The sequence below is a fragment of the Saccopteryx leptura genome, chromosome 1 (assembly GCF_036850995.1).
Source record: "Saccopteryx leptura isolate mSacLep1 chromosome 1, mSacLep1_pri_phased_curated, whole genome shotgun sequence".
Classification (NCBI taxonomy): domain Eukaryota; kingdom Metazoa; phylum Chordata; class Mammalia; order Chiroptera; family Emballonuridae; genus Saccopteryx; species Saccopteryx leptura.
Genome location: NC_089503.1, coordinates 309,838,048 through 309,862,239, shown reverse-complemented (window position 1 = coordinate 309,862,239; position 24,192 = coordinate 309,838,048). Strand labels below are relative to the sequence as shown.

Sequence of the window (24,192 nt, the reverse complement as noted above, 5' to 3'; positions counted from 1 at the left end):
CAGAGACAGAATCAGAGAGAGGGACAGGAAGGGAGAGATTAGAAGCATCAGTTCTTCGTTGCGGCATCTTAGTTGTTGCGTTGATTTTTTGTTCATTGATTGCTTTCTCATATGTGCCTTGATGGACGGGGGGGGGGGCTACAGCAGAGCGAGTGACCCCTTGCTCAAGCCAGCGACTTTTGGGCTCAAGCCCGATGAGCCTGCACTCAAGCTAGTGACCTCCGTGTCTCCAACCTTTGTTATCCGCGTCTTAGTCTGACGCTCTACCCACTGCACCACCACCTGGTCAGGCTTGATGCTTTTTAAAATTTTCAAATGCTTTTTAAAAATTTCATCTACTGAGTATTTATTTATTTATTTTACAGGGACAGAGAGAGAGAGTCAGAGAGAGGGATAGATAGGGACAGACAGGAATGGAGAGAGATGAGAAGCATCAGTAATCAGTTTTTCGTTGTGACACCTTAGTTGTTCATTGATTGCTTTCTTATATGTGCCTTGACCGCGGGCCTTCAGCAGACTGAGTAACCCCTTGCTTGAGCCAGCGACCTTGGATCCAAGCTAGTGAGCTTTTTTTTTTTTCTCAAGCCAGATGATCCCACGCTCAAGCTGGCGACCTCCTGGTCTTGAACCTGGGTCCTCCGCATCCCAGTCCGATGCTCTATCCACTGCACCACCGCCTGGTCAGGCTTATCTACTGATTTTTAGAGAGAAAGAGAGAGAAAAAACATCCATCTGTTTCTGTATGTGTCCTTACTAGGGACTGAACCAACAACCTTTGTGTATCAGGATGAGGCTCTAACCAACTGAGCTATCTGGCCAGGGCAACAAATGCTTTTTAAAAATACCAGTGTGTGGGCCCTGGCCAGTTGGCTCAGTGGTAGAGCGTCAGCCTGGTGTGCGGAGGTCCCAGGTTTGATTCCCGGCCAGGGCACACAGGAAAAGCGCCCATCTGCTTCTCCACCCCTCCCCCTCTCCATCCTCTCTGTCTCTCTCTTCCCCTCCCACAGCCAAGGCTCCATTGGAGCAAAGTTGGCCCGGGCGCTGAGAATGGCTCTGTGGCCTCTGTCTCAGGTGCTAGAATGGCTCTGGTTGCAACAGAGCAACGCCCCAGATAGGCAGAGCATCACCCCCTGGTGGGCATGCTGGGTGGATCCCGGTTGGGCGCATACAGGAGTCTGTCTGACTGCCTCCCGACTTCCAATGTCAGAAAAATACAAAAAAATAAATAAAAATACCAGTGTGTGGTAAGACCCCAGAGAGTCTGCTGTAATTGTCTTGGGTATAATCTGGCATTTTTTGGTTTCTTTTTAATTACCAAGGATTCTACTCTGAGGCCAGGGTAGAGAGGCACTGGGCTAGAGGCAGCCTGTCACCAAGCACCCCGGGAAGGGAAGGAGCCAGAGCAGTCGTGGCCCTTGATGGCGTGGCCTGGCTGTGAGGCCCTCCCTTTGGGAGGGAGGTCTGAGAAGGCTCTGGAGACCTAGTTGACCTTCAGGAGCAATTGGAGCTCCAAAGACCTGGGAAACGCCACATCCCATAACCCAGACTTCGCAGCTACTTTCTGGTCCTCAGTGCTCTGGCCTGTTCCAGGTGCACAGATGGTCTCCATGGCTTGGAATCTTCTTCCTTCTTCCCTTTTATACCTGGCCAGCTCTTGAAAGACTCCCCTTAACTATGATCACCTCCAGAAGCTTTCTTTGACCTACACACTCCAAACACACTCTACCAGCCTTGGTTAGATGGCTTGATTCTAACTAGGCCCATATGGGCTCCATGTTATGTCACTTGACTCTAATTATCAGTTGTTTGTATGTTTCCAGGAACAACTTGGGTGTAGGGCTGAGTTGGGGACTAGCGCAGGGTCTGACAGAGCGGCCTGAGGGAAGGTTTGCAGACAGACCCATCCAGGCTCCTGCGGGAAGCCTTCCCTGCCTTCTCTAGGAACACTACAGACTGGGGGACTCAGCATCAAGAGCAGCCATAACTTATAGGTACTTTTGTATGCAAGGGTGTTGCTTTGGTCTTGACAGGAGTGTCTCATTTAATCAACAGAGCAACAATTCTGCAGTGGAAGTTGTTACCTGATTTCCCAGATGAGGAAACCAGAACACTAAGAAATTAAGTAAATTGCCTAGGATGTGAGTGACAGACCCAGGCTCTGGATTCAGTCAGACGTGGGTCCTAATCCCAGGTCCATGCCTCACTCACCGTGTGACCTTGCCAGGTCATGTTCTCAGCCTGTCTCACCTTTAAGAGGTCATGGGATTTCCTTCTTAGGGAGAGGATTAAATGGGAATCATGCACAGAAAAGCAGTGTGTAGCCTAGAGCAGTGGTCAGCAAACTCATTAGTCAACAGAGACAAATATCAACAGTATAAGGATTGAAATTTCTTTTGAGAGCCAAATTTTTTAAACTTAAACTATATAGGTAGATACATTGTTATTAACTTAATTAGGGTACTCCTAAGCTGGCCTTTGCTAAAAACGTCCTCAGTCTGATTGAGGTACGTTCGCTGAGGTCAACCCCTTCCAACTCTCCCATCCACACTCGTCTTGTATACTTGTTTCATCTATCTCCTTTCGTTCATCCTCTCTGTATGTCCAAACCATCTCAACATACCTTTCTCAATCCTTGACACTACATCTTCTTTCACTCCATAACACTCCCTAAAATTAACTTAATAAACTTTTAAGTTTTTTTTTTTTTTTTGTATTTTTCTGAAGTTGGAAATGGGGAGGCAGTCTGACAGATTCCTGCATGCGCCCCACCGGGATCCACCCGGCACGCCCACCAGGGGGCGATGCTCTGCCTATCTCGGGCTTTGCTCTGTCGCAACCAGAGCCATTCTAGCGCCTGAGGCAGAGGCCATAGAGCCATCCTCAGTGCCCAGGCCAACTTTGCTCCAATGGAGCCTTGGCTGCAGGAGGGGAAGAGAGAGACAGAGAGGAAAGGAGGGGTGGAGAAGGAGATGGGCGCTTCTCCTGTGTGCCCTGGCCGGGAATCAAACCCGGGACTCCTGCATGCCAGGCTGATGCTCTACCACTGAGCCATCCAGCCAGGGCCTAAACTTTAAAGTTTTTTTTTTTTTTTTTAAGATACCATGTTTTATTTTTTTATTTTTATTTTTTTCTGAAGCTGGAAATGGGGAGGCAGTCAGACAGACTCCCGCATGCGCCCGACCGGGATCCACCCGGCACGCCCACCAGGGGGCGATGTTCTGCCCATCTGGGGCATCGCTCTGTCGCAACCAGAGTCACTCTAGTGCCTGGGGCAGAGGCCAAGGAGCCATCCCCAGCGCCCGGGCCATCTTTTGCTCCAATGGAGCCTCGGCTGCGGGAGGGGAAGAGAGAGACAGAGAGGAAGGAGAGGGGGAGGGGTGGAGAAGCAGATGGGTGCCTCTCCTGTGTGCCCTGGCCGGGAATCGAACCTGGGACTTTCGCATGCCAGGCCGATGCTCTACCAGAGCCAACCGGCCAGGGCCATTAAACTTTAGTTTTAAGTCTTAGTTAAATTATAGGTACGTTGAATAAAACTTGATATACTTAATAAAGATATTATTTATTGATAAAATTAAATTGTAAGGTATCCATAAAATTAAATCATGACAATGACTGACAAACACTAATGTGAACAATGGCCTTGCATCTCCTTGGAAAGTTTGGGTAAGTCAGGTTTGTATGTTGTTTTTAATTTTAGACACTATTCTAGGTTCTCATCAATAAGACAACTTCTCAATTTACTTTTTTTTTTTTTTAAGTTTTATTTTGCAAGTGTGTGTGATTCTTTTTTTTAATTTTATTTATTCATTTTAGAGAGGAGAGGCAGAGAGGAGAGAGAGACAGAGAGAGAGAAGGGGGGAGGAGCTGGAAGCATCAACTCCCACATGTGCCTTGACCAGGCAAGCCCAGGGTTTCGAACCGGTGATGTCAGCATTTCCAGGTCGACGCTTTATCCACTGCGCCACCACAGGTCAGGCTCAATTTACTCTTGATAAGGTTCATGCTTGAAAATGATTGTTCGCATGAATATGTAGACCCGAATAAGGAAAGAACAGCAAATGCTAGTTTTTTCAGCTGATTATACGAGTCAGGAATACTATTCCAGGTGTTAAAAATCAACATACCTTCCTTCTCCAGGTCTTTCAAAGCAGACCACTTGTGCTGTGAACTAAGTTTACATTTGTTTTTCTCCAATATTTCTTTATTTTTAATTTTTTTAAATGGAGACAGAGAGTCAGAGAGAGGGATAGATAGGGACAGACAGATAGGAACGGAGAGAGATGAGAAACATCAATTATCAGTTTTTTTGTTGTGACACCTTAGTTGTTCATTGATTGCTTTCACATATGTGCCTTGACTGCGGGCCTTCAGCAGACAGAGCAACCCCTTGCTCGAGCCAACGACCTTGGGTCCAAGCTGGTGAGCCTTGCTCAAACCAGATGAGCCCGTGCTCAAGCTGGTGACCTCGGGGTCTTGAACCTGGGTCTTCCGCATCCCAGTCCGAAGCTCTATCCACTGCCTGGTCAGGCTTTCTCCAATATTTCTTTATGCTTCAAGTAGGTACTTTTGTCACCCACGCGATTTGCGGACGTGACTAGCACTAACCACTGCACGAGACTGCTGACTGACTGGCTCACTCAACTCGTTCATTAATCGCATGCCTTCCCCGTGCTGCATCTCCCGTTTGCTGGCCAACCTACGATACCCCCGCGCATACCTGCGCGCTGGCTCGTGGTATTTTGTGAAGAGCCGCACTCAAGGGGCCAAAGAGCCGCATGTGGCTCGCAAGCTGTGGTTTGCCAACCACTTGCCTAGAGTAAGGGCTTAAAAACTTCTGCTGTTATTTCGGACAGGAAAAAGGAGAGAAGGCAAAGAACAGGCAATTTTCCCCCTTTATTTCGAGTACAGAAAATAAAGCTATCTTTTGGGTAGCTGCTCCAGTTTCGTCCAAAATAATTTATTTACCTGCCTTACAAAAAAAATACGTTGGCAAGAGAAACATCAAAGTCCTGTAGGAGCAATCAAGATCTCCTTCCTTCTGGTGGCACCCCTGGGACCTTGTCAGAGTGGGGAGTTGGTTGAGCCCCCCAAGCCCTGGGTGAGTCCAAGAGGAAAAGGACTGGAAGTGGAGGACTGTCCTGAGTCCTCCTTGCCATGGAGGCTGACCCAGCAGGCACCAAGGCACTTGAAGGCAAAGTGGGTCCCCACTCCTTGGGAGGGGTGAGGGCTGTGTCCTGGGAGGACAAGATAGGAGGGAGGGGACACTGAGGGCTGTTAGGGAGGAGCCACCAGTTCATTCAGTCTCTGAGGCAAGGCTCCTGGGCCGGGGCTGAGGGGGCACAGCTGTGGGAGTTGGGGTCCTGCCTACGGCCTCAGGGGTCCCTCCATCCTCTGTGGCCACCCCCAGGTCCACCTGCGTAGGCATGCTCAGAGAGACAGGGCTGGGGGAGGCCGGACCTGGGGAGGTCTGGCTGGGGGAGGCTGGCGAACGCCGGCTCTGGCGCCGGGCAGGTTGGGGTGGAATGGGGGGCAATGGGGGTGGCACTGTGGGGGCCCGGAGGCTGCTACCAACCAGACGGCGGGGCAGAGCCCGGGGGGTCACGGGGCTGCCAGAGCCAGGGGGCAGGGGTGGAGCTGGAGGGGAGCAACGGGTGCTGGAGACCTGGGGGGGCGGCATGGTGGGCCGGGCTGGTGCTGGGCGCTTGGCTGTAGAGGAAGGAAAAGGGCAGTAAGGTGTCCATATCGCCTGTGGCAAACCCACCGAGCTCGATCCCATTTCAGGAGCTTGGCATCTGCTGTTCCTTCTGCCGAGAACTGTTTCCACGGCTGGCTCCTCATTACTCAGGCCTCCCTAGCTGTCTGTCCCCCCCACCAGCTAGAGTATTCCCCCGCCCTGTCACATTTTCCAGTTCCGCTTTCTTTACAGGACTCTGTCCTCTGAAATGATCTTGCCAGTTTTTATTTTGCTTTGGAATTACTTGTCTCCCCTATTAGAACATAAACTAAGTGTGGCCATCTTGTGTGCGGCTGGCTAGCGCAGTGCTGGATGAGGAGCAGGTGTTCAGCATACTCCTGTTTAGAAATGCTACCTGTTCCCCTGACATGTGGGTCTTGCTCCCCTCTTCTCACAAGCCCACCAGAACTACCCCACCCCAGCTTGAAGATCCCACTGCACAGTTCTGATGTCCAGAGGCAGCTGGAGGGCTAGATGGGGCCAGGAGGTCCGGACTCTGGTCCTAGCTCTGCCTCTACCCACTGTGCGAATCATCTGCTCCTGGGGCCTCAGTTTCCTCATTGGTAAGATGGGATGAACGCCTCAACCTCCTAGGGCTGCTGTGAGGACCAGCTCAAGTGATGCAGTGACAGTCCCTCAACTTGTGCGCAAGTGAGCAAGTATCTCACTTGCCCCCCATCCAGGAAAGGTGGCTAGTCGCCCACCTCCTGCAGGAAGGTTCCTGTGCCAGCCACCAGCTCCTGCTGTCAAGAGGCTCCTGCAGCTGCTCCATCTAGCCTGGCTCTACACTGTACACCCAGGTGGAAAACTCTAGAGCCTCCTGGGCTGGGTGGGGCCTCCCAACAGTCCTAGTCACCCGGGCAAACTTTTGTACCTGAACCCTTGGCTTTCTTACCTGCCTGGCTTTCGCCCAACTCAACAGGTGAGTGCACCAAAGGGTTCAGAAGAATCCCCCCAGGTCTCTCCTCCCCCACTGCCCTTGGAACTGTCCTCCCTCCTCACTTTGTGACCTTGGGCTTTTTGAGGAACTGGAGCCCACTGCTCCCCACGCTCAGGATAGCTGACCCTTCTCAGGCATTTACTGTGTGAGCCAGGCAGCACCATTTAATTGTCCAAACAGTTCTACAAGGTAGGTGCGGTCATTGTCCATTGTCCATGCAGTCATTATGCAGAGGTGGGAGCTGAGGTGCAGAGAGGTGAAGTCACCTGCTCAAGGTCACAGAGCTGGACTTTGAACCCAGAGTGTTTGGCTGCTGACCTGGCTTTTAACCCCTGGATTCCTGGCCTTCCCGGCTGCCTGGAAACATGAGAAGATCTAGATTGCCCACCCCCACCCACCCTCTGTTGGCCAACTCACTCCTCCGAGCCATGTCCTCTGCTGGGGTGGCTGCCTCCGGGGAGCTCCTGCTGACCTTGGGGGAGGCCGGTCTGGGGGGTGCCTCAGACTCTGTCCTGTAAGAGGAGAGGGTCAGGGCAAGGTTGACCATTTCTCAGATGTCTTCTGTAGTCTTGGGGAGACCTCCAGCCAACAGGCTGAGTTTGGGTCCTCCACCTGGTGGCCGGGCCTGGGATCTGTCCCCAGGCTGCCCCCTGCCCCCAAGACACTTCTGGCATTGGTCAGGGTTTGCATCCACCGAGTCTCTGGCTGCTGTGACAGTGTCCGTGGTCCACTGCGGGGCAGGAAAGGAAGTTAGAGTGCAGGACCTCCCTTCTCAGCTTCCTTGTGACTTTAATGGGATGGCCCAGCCACTAGAAGCCAGAGTGGACAAGAAGCAGAGAAGGCTTCCTGCCTTCCTCCAGGTCTCTGCTCAGTTGGCTCCTCCTCAGGAGGCCTTTCCTGACCCATGTTGGAAGCACTTCCCTCAGTCTCCTACCCTGCTCTATTCTCCTTTAAATCAGTGGTCCCCAACCCCCGGGCCATTTAGTACCGGTCCGCAGAGAAAGAATAAATAACTTACAAGAATAAATAACTTACATTATTTCCGTTTTATTTATATTTAAGTCTGAATGATGTTTTATTTTTAAAAATGACCAGATTCCTCTGTTACATCTGTCTAAGACTCACTCTTGACGCTTGTCTCGGTCACGTGATAACATTTATCTGTCCCACCCTAAAGGCCGGTCCGTGAAAATATTTTCTGACATTAAACCGGTCCATGGCCCAAAAAAGGTTGGGAACCACTGCTTTAAATCACGCACCCCTGCTGATGTTCCCTTTTTTTGGTGTACTTGTTGATTCTCTCTCCCTGCCCCTGGAATACAAGCTCTACGGCAGCATTTGTCTATCTTGCTCACCTGAGGAAATTCATGGTTTGGGCCCCAGCAGTCTGTGACTACTGAACAATACCTGCTCGGTATGGAGGCACCATGGTACACGCAGCCTTTCCAGATTTCAAGGATCAAAGGGAAGACTGAAAGGTATTTACAAATTCCAACATGTTCAGCTTTCTAGTTCCCTACATCCTTGGGATCTGAAACAGCACCCAGCACATAGTAGGTGCTCAGTGAATAGCCACACAACAAGCAAAGAAATACGTCAGACGCTGGGAGGAATTTTACCTCAGAGCTTCTACCTCACCCACTCCAAACTGGGAAACCTGGTATTTTGGGTGAAAATACAACAATTACATTTCCTAAAATGCTGCTGGAAGCCCTGAGAGATGGTGCCTCAGGCTGGGCACCCTGGGGTCAGGACAGGGGCCATTTGTATCTGTGAGTCCTTACCTTTCCTTGGTAGCCACTGAGGCTGGCGTAGGGGCTGGGGCTGGGGCAGCAGCTGGGGTGGGCACGGCAATGGCTGGAAGCTCCTCAGAGGTTGGTTTGTTGCTGACAGTGTCCTGGGGCGCAAGGGCTGGGAACAGGCCTGACACGTTGAAGTTGATGTCTGCAGGCAGAAGGGAGTGGGCCTTGGCTTTCAGAGTGTCTGCCAGCCCCCCTTCTCAGCCAGCGCCAGGACCGCTTTCCCTTTTCCCTGACCCTGGACCATGTTTTGCCTTCCCCTCCCACAGAAGCCCCACAACATCCCTTAAAGCAGGCAGCAGCATCCCCATTTTACAGATGAGAAATTGAGCCTCAGAGTGGAGAAGCAATTTTATCCAGGCCTCATGGGGTGTGTAATGGGCGGCCAGGGACTGAAGCTAGTCTGGTGGGTACCAAGTTGGGCACAGAGGGCACAAAGGGGCATGTGTACATGGGTAGGAGTCTCACCTCCAGGGAAGAGGGTGTCTGCATTTTGTATCAGAGCCTCCACCACACCCACCACCTGGATGGATGACACTGAGGCTGCATCCAGCTGGGCCTGGTCCCTGGGACAAAAGGAAGTGACAGTGAGTTATCATTTAGCAAAGTCTAAGTGGCCCCAACAATCACTCAGTCACATCAAGTCCCTGTTCTTAAAAGCTCACAGACACCGTGGATAGCAAACATGTCGCTCACACACGACAGGCATCAGCAGCTGGTCATGGCTCCTGTCCTCACAGTTCTTGGACCTAGGTAGCCTCTACCAAAGAACTGTATTCGGCAAATGGATGGTGTCCTTTTGCCATCCATAGCCAGGTGAATGACGACCCTTCACAGATGACAGCACTTTACAGTTTATAAGGCATTTCTCCTTTTGTTATCTCACTTAATTCCCAAAGTAAAAATCCTCAGACCTTGCATAATTTCTAATTTACAGACAAGGAAATGGAGGTTGAGAGAGTGACTTCCTAAGGCTGTCTCTGGTGGAGGTGGGGCTAGAACCAGATCTTGGGTAGCCAGCCTGCCAAGCAGCCCATAGCTACCATTACTCAGAGTGCTCTCTCCAGAGCCCTCAGGGGTCCAGGATCCCTTTGGGCTGTCCTTCAGCCTTGAGAATATGAGCTGCTCAACTCATTCTAAGGATGAGGAAACCGAGGCCCAGGAGAAAGACAACAGAGTTGGGGTGGGAACTGCCACCTTTCCCCCACCCGTGCTCCTCACCCTTCTTTCTCAGGGGGCCACAGCAGGTTGGGCCCCAGGACGATGGCGATGTTGCTGGGTGTCATCTTGTTCACCTCCTGCTCCTCGGCCAGACGTGCCAGGAACTTCATTAGGTACCTGGGAAGGCGGGAGGTGGGCTTGGCTAGGGGCACAGCATCAGGCCACAGACATCCATCAGCAGCCCCCAGACCAGAGACTTTCCTAGGCTGGGTTTTCCAAAGTGTGGCCGAGACAGCACATGGGCTAGTTTTAAAAATTGTACTAAATTAGCCTGACCAGGCGGTGGTGCAGTGGATAGAGCGTCAGACTGGAATGCAGAGGACCCAGGTTCGAGACCCTGAGGTCGCCAGCTTGAGCGCAGGCTCATCTGGTTTGAGCAAAAAGCCCACCAGCTTGAACCCAAGGTCGCTGGCTCCAGCAAGGGGTTACTCGGTCTGCTGAAGGCCCGCGGTCAAGGCACATATGAGAAAGCAATCAATGAACAACTAAGGTGTTGCAACGCGCAATGAAAAACTAATGATTGATGCTTCTCATCTCTCTCCGTTCCTGTCTGTCTGTCCCTGTCTATCCCTCTTTCTGACTCACTCTCTGTCTCTGTAAAAAAATAAAAAAAATAAAAATAAAATCGTAAAAAAAAATTGTACTAAATTAGCTGACCTATTGAGTGCCACCTCTGTGTCAGGCACTGAGCTAAGTTTACAGGGTAGGGATTTTTTTTTAAAGATTTTATTTATTGATTTTTAGAGAGGAGAGAGACAAAGAGAAATGGGGTGGGGGGGGGGGAGAGGCATCAACTCATAGTAGTTGCTTCCCATATGTGTCTGGAGTGGCAAGGCCAGGGATTTGAACTGGTGACCTTGGCATTCCAGGTTGAATGCTCTACCCACTGCACCACCACAGTTCAGGTGGGAGGGACTGTTAATGCTCTGCATTTTCCAGCCTAGGTACAGAGAGGTCAATTTACCTGCTTGGGACCATGCAATGACAGAGGTGGGATTTGAAACCAGGTGGTGTAACTTCTTTTCTTAGACTTTACTCATTTTAGAGAGGAGAGAGAGGGGGAGAGAGACAGCGAGTGAGAGAGAGAGAAGGGGGGAAGGAGCAGGAAGCCTCAATTCCCATATGTGCCCTGACCAGGTAAGCCCTGAATTTTGAATCGGTGACCTCAATGTTCCAGGCTTTATCCACAGCACCATAGCGTAGTCAGGCTGATAGTGTAGCTTTCAAGGTTCAAGATACATGTTTAATTCAATGTCTAGTAAAAATATGACTAGTGCCCTGGCTGGATAGCTCGGCTGATTAGAGCTTTGTCTGGGTTTGTGCAAAGGTTGCCGGTTCAATCACCAGTCAGGGCATATTCAGGAACAGATCGATGTTCCTGTCTCTCCTTCTCCCTTTCTCTCCAGTCAATAGATAAATATTTAAAAGAAAAAAACCCATGACTAGTACAATGCTTGTTTTGGCAGCACATATACGAAAATTTGAATGACACAGCTTAGCATGGCCCCTGTGCAAAGACGACATGCAAATTTTGAAGTGTTCCATATTTTAAAAATATAATTTAAAAATATATGACCAGTACACCTAAGATGTACATCTGAAATATTGCTCAGGACAAGGAGGAAGGACTGAAACCCAGGCCCCAGAATCTCAGCAGGGCCTGGCTCCGCGGAGGCCTGGGCCAGCGTGGGGCTCACCTGAGGTTACCGAAGTTCTCCTGCGGCAGGCGACTGCATACCTCTTGGAGGGCCTCCAGCCGGGCTCCGGGCTCCTTAAGGCTGGGGAGGGGGACAGACCTGGTGAACCAGCTGAGGGTAGCACCTCTACAGCCTCCTCTCCCCCAGGACCTCTACACCCAACCTCACCTGGCTGCCCTCAGCCAGTCGTCATAGAGGTCAAAGGTCATGAGGGGCTCCGGCAGCTCCCGCAGGTAGGACTTGAGGGCGCCTGAAGTGGTGGTGTAGCTCAGTCACAGCCAAGCCTCCACCTTCACCCCAGTACCCAGCTCTCTCCATCTGTTAGGATTCGTTAGGCCCTGTTCACACTAACACATCTAGGTCTATCCTTTCTTGGGCCATGGGGCCTTTAAACAGAATAAAGACTAGTGGTCTTTCTCAGAAAAGCATACGTACATTTCAGGAGAGTCAACACAAACCCTACTTTAAGGACCCCTATGTCTCCTCAGCAGATTACCAGGCCTTGAACCAAACTATTATGGGATCATTCAGGTATCTGGTGAAGGGATTTGGAGGACGCCCCACTCAGGGCTCCTTGTAGTGGGTACCTGCCATGGCGTGGGGATCAGAGCAGAACTCCTGCAGGCTGCACGGGTCCGAGGCCATTGTCTGCTTGAGGCGCTTCAGCACTGAGGCCCCAGCAGTGAGGCGGAAGAGGCCCTGGGGTGTGAGAAGGACCAGGTGGGGTCATGGAGGGGTGGCTGGGACAGGACACCCTGGTCGGACTACCCTGCCTCACTCCTGGCTTGAGGTAGGTGGCTGGCTGCACCCCCACTCTGGCAGACAGAGTGGGCACCAGTGCCCATGGATCCTCTCAAATCATCAAGTCTTGGATTCTGGGCAAAGGGGGAAGTCTGGGAGGGGCTGGGAAGAGCAGGAAAAGAAGCATCTGGTTAGGAGTAGAAGGGAGAAAGGGAGCCCTGAAGGATTGTGGGAGCCTCAGTCTTTTGAGTAGTTTTACCTCCTAAGGGTCTGTCCTCAAGAAAGGAGCCAATGGACTAGCAACACTGAGGCACAAAGCATGGATGAGGGCAGTGTGCAGCAGTGACTGCACCTGAGTCCCTGACTTCATCGGCACCTTCTCATGGGCCACTGAGCATGTCTACCTCTTGATCTCCATCTCCCCTTGTGAAAGGAGCAACAGGGCTCCCTCCAAAGGTTACTGGGGTAATTCAATGGACAATTAAATTCCTCAATGCAAAGGGCTTACAGCACAAGCGCCTGGCCCACGGGAACATCACCAAGTGGAGGTGGTAGCACTGTAGCAACACGAGGCTGTGCCTTCTCCTGGGACTAGTGCTTGAAGGGTGGGATTATGGGAACAGTACAGGCAGCATGGGGGAAGTCTGGGACGACTGAGGGCCCCAGTGCTCCCACCCCACCTGCCCCAGTGGGTCCCACCTCTTCCTTCACGCCCTCAGAAAGCAACATCAGGACACAGGCTTCAATGGGCAGGGCAATGTCCCGGCCCAGCTCTTGCAGGTGAGCTCCCAGTGACACCCCATACACCCTGGAGAAGGGGGCGGCCGTCATCGAGGGGGAGGGGTCTGTAGGGATGAGACAGATCAGTGGCCCAGGTTACTCCCACTTGTGGAAAGCCAGGGGCACCCCCCAGATATCCTCAAATGACTATTGCTTTGGCTAACAGTACCACCCCCACCTGACCATCCATGCCACACATCCTGAAATCATCCAACACATCTCTCAAATCTGATCACTTCCACTGCTTCCACCCCAGTCCGGCCACCACCTCTTCCCTTCTGCCTCCTAACAGGTCTCCTGGCTCCAGTTCTGTCCCCGCTCCCATTCCATCCTCCATGCAGCAGCCAGCACAATCTTTCTACCACAAATCTAATCGAGCCCTCCCCTGCTCAGAACTCATGTGTGGCTCCCTATTGCCTTTCAGGATAGAGTTCAAGCTTCTTAACATGCCTGAGCATGTGGGGGTCAGGAGTGTGGGGTCATGGCCCATCTGTGTCCCCACCTGCTTGGCCGTGGTTCTCCTTCAGCTCAGCCAGGGCTGTGTCCAGTGAGCTCAGAGACTTGCGATGGTAATCAGCCTGAATCTCCATGAGCTGTGAGGGTAAAGGGGCACCCCCAGGGGAAATCAGGGTACTGAGCCTCCCTCCAGGTCTATAAGAGCAGATCCTTCCCTCCCACCATCTCACAGAGACCCCCTGGCTCTGGTATCTACCCCTGAGCTCTGGATGGCTGGAGACCAGTCTTGGACTCACGTTTATAAAATAGTTGGCATATGTGTCCTCCTTGGTGGCAAAGTGGTACAGGTCGGCCAAATACTCATCCTTGGGGACAGAGAGGGGAGGGCTTATATCAGCAAGGCTAGGGCCCAGAGGGTAAGCTGAGGCTCAGAGGAGTTAGTAACTGGCGCAAACTGTATGCCAGTTCTCCTCTCTCTGCCAAGGTTTGTACTTGGGGACAGCTCACTGGAAACCCCTTGAACTTCTGAGGAGCTTTTACAGCTTCTAGTCCTCACCGCCATCTCCCTACACTCTTAGCACAGTGCCTTGTGTCATGCACCATTCATTCATTAACTCGCCTAGCAAACACTCCAAGACCCAGCGAGCCCCAACTCTGCTGCTTCCTACTTATGTGGCCCTGACAAGTCTCATCACCTCTATGAGCTTGTTTCCTTATCTGTGAAATGAGGACAATGCCTACCCTTGCCACCCCCACACATCCAGGTAACCCCAAGTGCCCCCTCACCTTGCACTGCTCCACCTTCCTCTTCAGCTCCTCCTCCTCTTCCTTCAGCGTCTCCACTTTGTTGGCTGTGGTGGTATGGCTGTAACTGCCTGGGCCGCCACCTAGGCTGTGACCGCTGCCTGAGTTCTTAGCTGCCTGGCTGAGCCTGGGGATGATTATAAGGTGGGCTCGTCACTGTCCCCATTGCATGTCCGGAGCCAAGTGTCCTCTCCAGATGCCTAACCACACAGGATTCCGGGATTTATAGCTGCAAATCCTAGAGCTCCACTGGGCCTGGGCCGTGAGTGCTTGGGGGCGCCACCTGGTGGTAGACTTGGTGGTCACAACCACCCACTCCAGAGTACAGGGTTGCAGTCTTCCATCAGGGATCTTGGAGGATTATTTAGGGTTATCTTAGGCTGTGAGGTCACCCCTAGCTGGCACGAGCAGGTACACACACACATGCACAGAGACACCTTCACATGTAACATAACCATGTGCATTCCTAAGGGCCAGATGTGTGTACAAATACACACTCTGTACCCAGTGGGCCCTGCGGTGTCCTATTGTAGGAAGGGCCTTGAAGCTATGCGGCCACCCCTATGGGCTGATCTAGGTATGGACCCCACCCCAATGCTGTGGTTCCCACCTGCTCTTGAGGGTATTCCAGTCGGATACCAGCTTCTGCAGGCTTTTCTTGTGCTTGAGGATGGCTGGCAGCTCCTCCTAGGGGCAGGCATGGGAGGGAGGGGATGAGTGGGCTGGGGAGCTGGGGGCTAGAGACTGGGGAAGCTGGGGGTAGGGTAAGGTCACCTCGCTCAGCCTGCTGAGCGGCTGCAGGACATCCTTCTCCAAGGTCATCTCAAACTCAGCTAGGATGCGAGCCAGCTGGTTCTGAATGGCGCAGCTCATCTCCAAGGCCTTCCTGTGGACATAGCACCCAGTGGACCCAGGCTCCTACAGCCCAGCCCCTTGCCTTGATTCGGAAGCTGGGGCTTCCTCTCTCCCCACCACCTCCTGCCCCTTCTAGCTGTCCTTCATCCTCACTGAGCCCGACACCCTCCCAGGCCTGGCTGCCCTCACTGACCTGGACCCTGTCCCCAGCCCAGACACTGCCCCCAGCCTGCCTGGTCATCTTTCCAGTGTGGCTGCCCTCCCTGGCCTGTACCCCCTCTGACCCCAGATCCCTCCTTGGCCTCTCCAGATGAAGGCTAAGGCCCCTGTCTGTGCTCACCCCATGCTGGAATCAGGGTCCAGCTCCTTGAAGCTCTCGGCCATCGTGGTGGACAGAGCCATGAGGGGAAGTTTTTTCTGCAGGGAAGGCAGGGCCAGCTGTGAGCATAAGTGCCTGTGCTTGCCTGCTGGGCCTCCCTTCACCTGCTCATGTGTCTCTTGGGGGCAGAACCTCACCAAGGCACTGGGCATGAACAGGGGAGGGAACCCAGGAGGGTCACAGTCACGGGTGAGAGTGGAAGTAGGATAATGACAAGGCATGGTAAGGGTGACCTTTCCTTGAGACCATGTAAAAGCTCTGACCATGTTGGGGGCCCTTGCTGCTGCCCCCCCAACAGGGCACCTGGAACCCAAGATGTCCTTTTCCTGCTTCCAGAAACCACTTTACTGGGGTAGAAGGAATGATCAAATCCCAATACAGACTAGAAACCTAAGAACAAAGGGCATGGAGTGTGCCAAGGTCACACAGCTGGAGGAAGAATGGAGGAGCTGGGAATCAGAGTGGCCTCTCCCCAGCCCCAGGGCGCATGTGTCTGATACAGCGGCTGTGAGCCTCAAACCTTCCAGGGCACCTATAGCTCCTTTCCCCCAGAGGTCTGGCCACACTGAATTGTTGACTGGTTCCAAAATATGCCCGACCCATTCCCACCTAGAGTTACAGAGAGCACCAGCTTTGGTCAGATGGGTCTCGCTTCAAATCTGCCACTTACTAGCTTGTGTGACACTGAGTGAGTCACTCTACCTCTCTTAAGTCTCTCTTTCCTCAGCTGTACCAGTGCTAAAGAAGGCAGCCGCCTCCCCACATTGCTGTCAGCACTGAGTGGGGCAACGCACTGTGACACATCTTAGCAACAGACTAACAGTCTGTAAGTGCTGATTGTTGATTAATACCAGTGAGCAGGACTCAAAATCTGGCTCAAATGCCAATTCCTTCAAGAAGCCCTCAGAGACCACCCTAGTTGAGAGGGCCAACTCTATTCTAAGGGGTGATTGGACAGAGATGTTCAGGTGCAGTCAGAGGACTGGCCTTAGCTCAGATGATTGGTGCAGAAGGGGGCAGGAACAAGAACAGGATGGGGAAGACATAGGGCCTCATGTGTGGGGTGCCGGAGGGCCTTGGGGCAGAGCAGTGTTTATCCCCTTGGGGCCAGAGGCTCAGACTGGCAGGGAGAAGAACCCAGCCCACCCTCATTCCCTTACTCCCCCATTAGACAGAAGTGTCCTGGCCAGGCCCACTCCACCCTAGGACCCCCACTCACCACCCGCTTATCCATATCTGCCCCGCTTTGGCCCTGCAAACAGGCTTGCAGTCGCTTATGGACATTTTGGGCTGCTCGCTTGGCTGGCTCCAGCCGCTGCTCCACCTGAGAGGGGACACGGGGAGGGGTAGTTATGGATCCTGGAAGGTTGTTGTCCCCCCTCCCCACTGCTTTGTTTTTCCCCAGAGCAGGAACCACCTTTGTCTTCCCTCTTCCTGGGGACCCAATGGCCAACAGCCTGGGGAATGACTCAACTGAGGCCCCCAACTGGCATCCCCACCCGGCCCTCTGTTGACAGCCTGCATAGACCTGCCTTGCCACCAGCAGCTGGCCCAGGCATGTACCTGCTGGAGGTCCTCACCCAGGAACTCGGCAGTCTCCGGGGTGCTGCGGGGGGGGGGGGGGGAGTGAAGGAGGGAGAGAGAGAGCTTCTGCTGAGCTGGTCCAGGTTAGGAAACCCCTTGCCACCCCCCACCTCCAACAGGGCACCTGAACCCCAGGTGCTTCCAGTACCCCTCCCAGTTGGGGCCCGCCCTGGGTGGCCTGCCTGCCTCATCCCAGTCTGAGCACATTCCATGGGGATGGCAATAGGATACATGGTTTTTCCTCCTCCACCCAGAGCTGAGTTCCGAGAGAGGGTGGATACAACCAAAGGAGAGACTGGGGGAGTCACCCCAGGGCCCAGCCTCTCTTTTCTGTCGACCTGAAGAGAGGAGGCCTGGGCTGGCCCCAAGAACGGGAAGTGTGTGAGCTCAGACTCTGGGGCTGTCAGTCACACAGGACTCTGGACTGTAGTGGGGGCAGGCCCTGGGCCCCTTTCCTGGGACACATGTAGACACAAGTCCAGAGAAAGGTAGTCTGACTGCCCAGGCCCAAACAGTGTGAGACTAGAACCAGGTCTCTGGATACCGGGTCACTCTCCCTTGAGCCCAGAGATGGGAAACACCCAAAGCAGGGGGAAGAGGAGAGAAGACAGGCTCCCGGAGCTCCCCAAACTTCCGGCCTCCTCCACCAGCTCAGGCCCTGGGGGTGGGAACAGGGAGGCCTGAGGATGTTTCCACCTGGGGATGGGAAAGCAGAAGCAAGACACAGAAGCAGACCTCGGAGCTGGGGGAAGAGGGGCACACAGCCGGAAGGTAACAGGCCCCTCCCACCACGCCAGGACCCAGTCTCCTCCCCTCCCCCAAAGTCTGGGGCCCCGGACTGCCCCCCCTCCAAGACAACCAGAAATGGTTAACTGTCCCCATTGTACAGAAGGGACAAGTGAGGCGAGGAAGGAGCGTTCACTCTGAGGCCTATGAAGGCAGAGAAGATTCAGAATCCTTGATGCTACCTGCACCCCCTCTTATCAGGGGTGGGGGTGCCCCTTCACCCAAAAGCCAGCGCTTTTCCTTCTATTTCTGGCTGGAAGATTCAGAAGGGAGGAAGAGTGGCAGGACTCTGGTTAGTCAGGGGGTGGCTGTCTAGCTATCCCCAGCCTCCCCCACTCCACCTTCCCTCGGGTCATGCAGGGGTGAGCGTGGGGCTCGAAGGGACGGGGTGGACACTCACCGTCCCAAGCTGCCCGTGTGGGCCAGCTGCCGCATGCGATGCAACTGCCTCTTCATCATCTTGGGGGCGAGCTGGCGGTTGCGGGGTCACGGTGGGGCTCGAGGGCCGGTAGCCCCCGGCCCAGCCTGCCTTTGCCCGCAGCTCTCTCGCCGGGGTTGGGTGGGCGGCGCTCTCCGCTTCCTGGGCCAGCGCACTCCCGCTCGCGCTCGCTCCCGCCTCCCCGCTCCCGGCTCCGCCCCCGGCCCCCAGGTCACTCCTTTCTCCAAGTTTGGGTTCTCGCTCTCTTGGTCTTCCGGGCTCCCCACGGCCCCTGGCCGTCCTGGAGAGTGTAGGTCGGTTGGCTGCCTGGCCATCCACAGGTAGTGTGCGCAGCTCCTCCCCGGCCGCCTCGCCCAGCCCCGGTGGCGGGAAGCAGGTAAGCCCGCTCCTGCCACGGTGCCTGCCCCAGGTTCCTGCTCCACCCACCGGCCTGCCCGCCGTGGGTATAAATAACCTTTACACCCCTCTCAAAGGGGAAAGAGGGTTCCATGCTTAGGAGACAAAGCCAAGGAAAGGCCTAACCCATACTGGCACCATCCAAAGGATGCTGCCCTGGACTCCCTAAAGGCTCTCCTGGCCTGCTACCCTGCTTGATGATTGGCTGGGGTCTTTGGCTTCCGGGGGCCACCCTGCTGCTGTCTGCCCTTGGACAAGTCCCTGGAACTTATGACTTGTTCTAATGGCCTGATGGGCCAGCTGTCCTCACCCTGTCTGACCAAGAGTAGACGGGATACCTCTGCCCACTCCTCCAGCATTCATGCTCCCCCTCCTTTCAAGGAGGGTGTCCACCACCCTGCAGCTCCAGCAAACACTCCCAGATGACACCCTGCTCTCCCCCAGCCCCAGCACCGACAGTTTTTCTCCATCTGTAAAGCCCCTTTTGGCAAACTTCCTCAGTCCCTGCCCTTCCTTTCTGTAAGGCATTAATGTGGGTGCTGCTGTCCCTCCAAACTCAGTAGTAATTTCTGGTTCTGCACACAGTTGGGCATACAGTAGGTGCTCCATACTGCTAATTAATACAAGATGAGAGCCTTTGGGAAACAGTAGGTTCTCCTTACTCTGACCCCTTCCTCCAGAGGTGGGGTTAGAGGGAGGGGCATAGGGTAGAATCCTGCCACATGCACTGTACTTTGATCTGCTGGAGTTTCTGTTCAGTTTGAGGATTACTTGAGCACCTACCTATGTGGGTGGGCAGACTGGGCAGTTCTTTAGGGCAGGAACTTGGCCTCAGGCATCTGTTTCTGTGCCCAGCATGGCACCTCATTCATAGTGGGTACTTGCTGGCCTATGGCTGCCTCTCCACTCTCCAGAGGGAAAGCCAGACTGGCCCCAGAGGGGTAGAGAAGGGAGTCCTCTCAGCTATCACCACTTGGGCCAGAGGCTCCCACTTGGAATCCTGGCCAGAAGTTGGGAGGCTGCTGGATTTTAAAAGCTCATGCCAGGATGAGGAGATTCCAGGCAAGGTTCCCTTGCCCACCTCCCTTCCCCCAACTGGAAGGCCCCTGGAGGGGATTCTAGAGAGGGGACAGGGCTTGAAGAATGCCTCCATAGAGGGAGACACCTGAATTCAGTGTAGACCTGGCTTTTTTTAAAATTGTTTTTAAGGTTTTTATTCATTTTAGAGAGGAGAAAGAAGGGGGGGGAGGAACAGGAAGCATCAACTCCCATATGTGCCTTGACCAGGCAATCCCAGGGTTTCTAACCTGCAACCTCAGTGTTCCAGGTCAATGCTTTATCCACTGCACCACCACAGGTCAGGCTAGACTTGGCTTCTTAAAATGTGGAGCTGGTATAGCAATGTCTGAGTTCTAGTCCTATCCTCTCCACCTTCCTCACGAGCCAGAACCCTGAACTTTTTGGTGGCTCAGTTCCCCGTCTCTGCAACAAGCACCATCTACTGTGTGCAGAATTGGGAAACTGAAGACTCCCAAGCCAGCAGCTGGACACCAGGTTACCACTGTCCTGTCATCTGGGAACTCTGCAGGCTACATAGTGTCCCCATCCTGTTTCAGCCTTGCCTGCAGCCTGGACCATAGTGAGTCTGGACTTGTCCACTTCCCCAGCTGTTCTGAAGGTCCCTGAGGGTAAGGCCTGGCTTCTACTTCTTTTCCTCCTAGACTTGCCCAGGCCTGAGCCCTGGCTCCAGCCTGGGGAGGGTCAGTCCATGTGGGCTGTACAGCTGCTGCTGTGGAAACACCCTGAGCCATAATCAGGCCACTTGAGCTCCAGGCTCCCGTCCAGTCAGACTTAAGAGTCTCCACGAAAAGGCACCTGGCTCTTTCCTATAGGCCTGGGGTGAAGCTGCTGCTGTGCTCTTTGGCTAGGTGAGGGGTACACTTTAGGGTATATTTAAACTTGAGCACACTTGGATGTTGAATCATAAAAGATTGGAAGCCCCACAGGTTGGATCATAGGCTGTTCCTTCAAAGGATGTTGTAAGCAGAGATCTGTGGATTCAGAAGTTTCAATCCATGGATGTTAAGATTGTAGTTTTAGAACTGCAGATGCAGAAGGGGGACCTTTAGAGGTCACCAGCCACCCCCCATTATAATCATAAGACCTTTCACTCTGCACTGCAAGAGCTTGTTGACCTTGCTGGGTGCCTCTCCATGAGGGCTTAGGTCCTATCTGGCTCATGCTGAAGCCTATGAGGCTAGCAATAGCCCATTGTCTAGGAGCTCAAAAAAACACAGCTAACTTGAATCACAAATAAAGATACTGCATCAATGGACTTACTTCCAACCCAAAAGTCAGCAAGAACAGAACTTAAAGGTGTGGATGGAGATTGCTAGCTGGGCCCAGCCTCTCAGTTGCTGGGTGACCTTGGGTGATGTAGTTTACTTCTCTGAGCCTCATGGTCCTCCTTGGTAAAATGGGAGTAATGATAATAACATCTGCCTATTATGAGGATTGAATTAATATGTAAAATGCTTAGAACAGGCCCTGCTAGTTGGCTCAGTGGTAGAGCCTCAGCCAGGCATGTGGATGTCCCAGGCTTGATTCCTGGTCAGGGCACACAGGAGAAGCAATCATTTGCTTCTCCATTCCTTCCCTTTCATCCTCCCTCTCTCTCTCTTCCTCTCCTGCAGCCATGACTTGATTGTTCTGAGCACATCAACCCCGGGCACTGAGGATGGCTCTGTGGAGTCCCAGCCTCAGGCACTAAAAGTAGCTCAGTTATAAGCATGGCCCCAAATGGGCAGAGTATTGGCCCCAGTGGGGGTTGCTGGGTGGATCCTGGTCAGGGTGCATGTGGGAATCTATTTCCTGTCCTCTCACTTAGAAAAGAAAAAAAAATGCTTAGAGCAATGCCTGGCTATTTATTATTCAGCCTGCAAAGTCAGGAACGTAAGGCCCCCTTATACCCATTCCTGCTTCAGTTGCCCCCTAAACGTGTCCCGCTTCTATGGGACAATGGCACTTATCGTGTACTTTAGCACATCCTCCTGTGAGGTGGTATTGTCCCCATTTTACAGGTGAGCAGATCAAGGTTCCTGGGTAAGTGGTGGAGTCCAAATTGGAAAGCAGATCTGACACCAGGTCCCTAAAGCCCACCAGCTCTCCTTCTGTGTCAGAGGGCACCGCCCAAAGACCCAGAAATGCTGGCCCCTGCTCTCACTTGAGTCCCCATAGCGGCGTGAGGAGCTGAGGCTCAGGACAGGCTGAGAAAACCTGTGACAGTCTGGAACGTGTCTGCTGGTGAGCTAGAGCAGGATGTGGGCAGGAAGGCCAGTGGCTAGGCAGTGAAGTGGCGGTAGCAGGGGTCAGCTGTGGGGCCACAGGACTGAGCAAGAACATCCAATTTTAGACACATTGATATATTGCTTGTTTGTGGCCATATCAGTGCTGCCCTCTGAGTGGAGGCTTCGGCCCAGAGCAGTGAGGCATGTGGTATGATGTCTGGGGCTCTAGAACATTCTTTGACTCCTCAAATCAAAAGGACAAAAGGACTTTCCAGGAAACCCTGGGGTAAGCTGAGGCACAAGGACTACAGCACAGTCTTGAAGACCCTAAAGAGCCTGTACCTTTAACCACAGCAGCAGAGGCAGGCAGTGGACAGGGTGGTGTGTGTGTGTGTGTGTGTGTGTGTGTGCCCACGCAGGTTCAAGAGGCAGGTGGCAATGTGCCCTCAGGACAGATACCCCACAGGAATGATGCTCAGGTTTGGGCCCTACAATGTATACATAATACCGACCCTGGAGGGAGTGCTAAAGTACAGGACAAGTGGCCTTTATATACTCTGAGCCTGCTTCCCATCGCCACTGGGCATTTATGAAGATTCAGGGACAGGTTGCATGCAGCAGGTCTAGCACCGTGCCAGGCCTATGAGAGGCTCCTGCCACCTGCCTGGCTGTGCCTGTGTCCCAGCCAAGAGGCCTGTGAACAGCAGGGCAGGTTCCCAAGGCAGCAGTGGCCTGTTTCTCTCGGCTGCCACGAACAGATGAGCACAGTGTGCTGTGTGGTTGCTTAAAAAAAAAAAAATTAGCTTCTGCCTCCAGCCACACAAATAGAAGTGGAAGTGTGGCTTCAAGGTGGGAAGTCCCACTGCTCCTGGGGTGGTGGTGGGGTCACCCTTCAAGAGGCAGAGCACACTCCTTCCCTGTGCCCCTGGTCCAGCCCATGTTCACCAGAGGCTCTGGGTTTCCTGCGTTGGGCTCTGAACCTCTGCCTGAAACAGTATTTGGGAATGACTCCTCCAGAGCGTAGAAGCCAAGAGTCCCCTCCTCTGACCAGATTCTCGAGCCAGCCCCTCAGATGTGGGCCTTGCTGGGCCTCGTGCCCCTCCCTCCCAGCCCTCATTCAGTGTGTCGTGCTGAGCTCCTGGTTCACAGGTTCCTTGCCAAGCTGTGAGTAGAGGACAGGGCCGTGCCTGGCACAGGGGCTGCTCAAGAGGCACTTGCAGTACAGACAGACAGCTGGATGGATAGAATAAGAGTGGGGAAGGTGAGAGGTCTGAAAGATGGAAGGAATCTCCATGTCCCTGTAATAGCTGACAGCCTGGGGAACCCTTTTGCTCCTACTCTTCAGAGGGTCCTTACAGCTCACAGGGCCCCTCCCACCTTTTCAAGCAAGGAACCTAAAGGCCAAAGAAGGAAGAACCTTGTTCAAAAATCACACAGCAAGCTGGGGATCCCACCGGAAGGAGTCCCAGACTACCAGCTGGCAGTCACACACATCCTCACAACCTTTCTTCATCAGCCAGCATGAGACTGAATGCTTCCGGGACCCACGGAGACCTTACAGGGGATAGTTGTTTCATTTAAAGGAAGCTTCCAACTAGACTACTGTCTTTTGGGGCCATCACAAGTGTTAAGGGGTTCTGCCTGGGGGGAAGGGGCAGGAGCTGGGAGGGCAGAGTCTGGGGAGGCTAGAAGGCTCCAGCAGGCAAAGAACTGGAAGAGCCACTTGTCCCCTCAGCAGCATAGCAGATGTGGAGAAGCTCTCCCTTGACCTTCAGTGTGTCACCCGGCACAGAGAAGCGGGATGACATCCTCACTTGCTGGATGGAAGCTGGGAGCCAGACGTGCTAGGCTGTCTCCCAGTACATCTCAGTAGTATCCAAGGAAAGGGGTTCGGTGGCCCAGTTCAGATGGGACCACTAGGTTAGACGTGTAATGGCTTTTCAAATTCAGGTCTTCCCATCATCGGCTAGGGAGGAGAAATGGCAGGCAGCCTGCCCTAGACTCATCTGAGCAGGACCCCTCTCCTGCAGAGCAGCATAGAGGGCCGGCTCCACACCACTGGGCAAGTCCCTGTACTAGCTCCCCTCAACTTGGCACTGGGTGGCTCTCCGCTGCAAAGCCTCCAAGCCTTCCCTGGGCCTGGACCCCAGCCTCCCAGTTAAGAGAAAACACTAACACCAGGGGGAAATGAGCTGCAGCTGGGAGTGGCAGGAGGCCCAGTGCAGGGTCCCTGGGCTGCTCTAGCAACAAGCTGCTGTTAGTACCTTCCTTCCTGGGAGCAGCTTCTGCGGAAA

General features: G+C 53.5%; 1 protein-coding gene and 1 pseudogene across 2 annotated transcripts; one reads left to right on the top strand and one right to left on the bottom strand.

Moving 5' to 3' along the window:
- Positions 1-4,874: 4,874 nt before the first annotated feature.
- On the bottom strand, positions 4,875-18,672 carry SH3BP1 (SH3 domain binding protein 1). 2 transcript variants are annotated; one of them, XM_066358355.1, is made up of 18 exons: positions 18,177-18,672; positions 16,970-17,012; positions 16,626-16,730; positions 15,368-15,444; positions 14,947-15,058; positions 14,783-14,859; positions 14,155-14,299; positions 13,665-13,733; positions 13,415-13,505; positions 12,832-12,977; positions 11,979-12,090; positions 11,560-11,641; positions 11,392-11,472; positions 9,695-9,811; positions 8,942-9,039; positions 8,459-8,618; positions 7,092-7,186; positions 4,875-5,706 (listed from the first exon to the last, which is right to left on the bottom strand). In XM_066358355.1, exons 1-18 carry the CDS (start codon positions 18,233-18,235, stop codon positions 5,294-5,296), a joined length of 2,082 nt encoding a protein of 693 aa, XP_066214452.1. In that variant the 5' UTR covers positions 18,236-18,672; the 3' UTR covers positions 4,875-5,293. The 2 variants fall into 2 exon arrangements, with proteins under 2 accessions (XP_066214452.1, XP_066214453.1); XM_066358356.1 differs by having other exon boundaries at positions 16,939-17,012; positions 18,177-18,234.
- LOC136390322 (U6 spliceosomal RNA) lies at positions 11,145-11,245 on the top strand (annotated as a pseudogene).
- Positions 18,673-24,192: the final 5,520 nt, after the last annotated feature.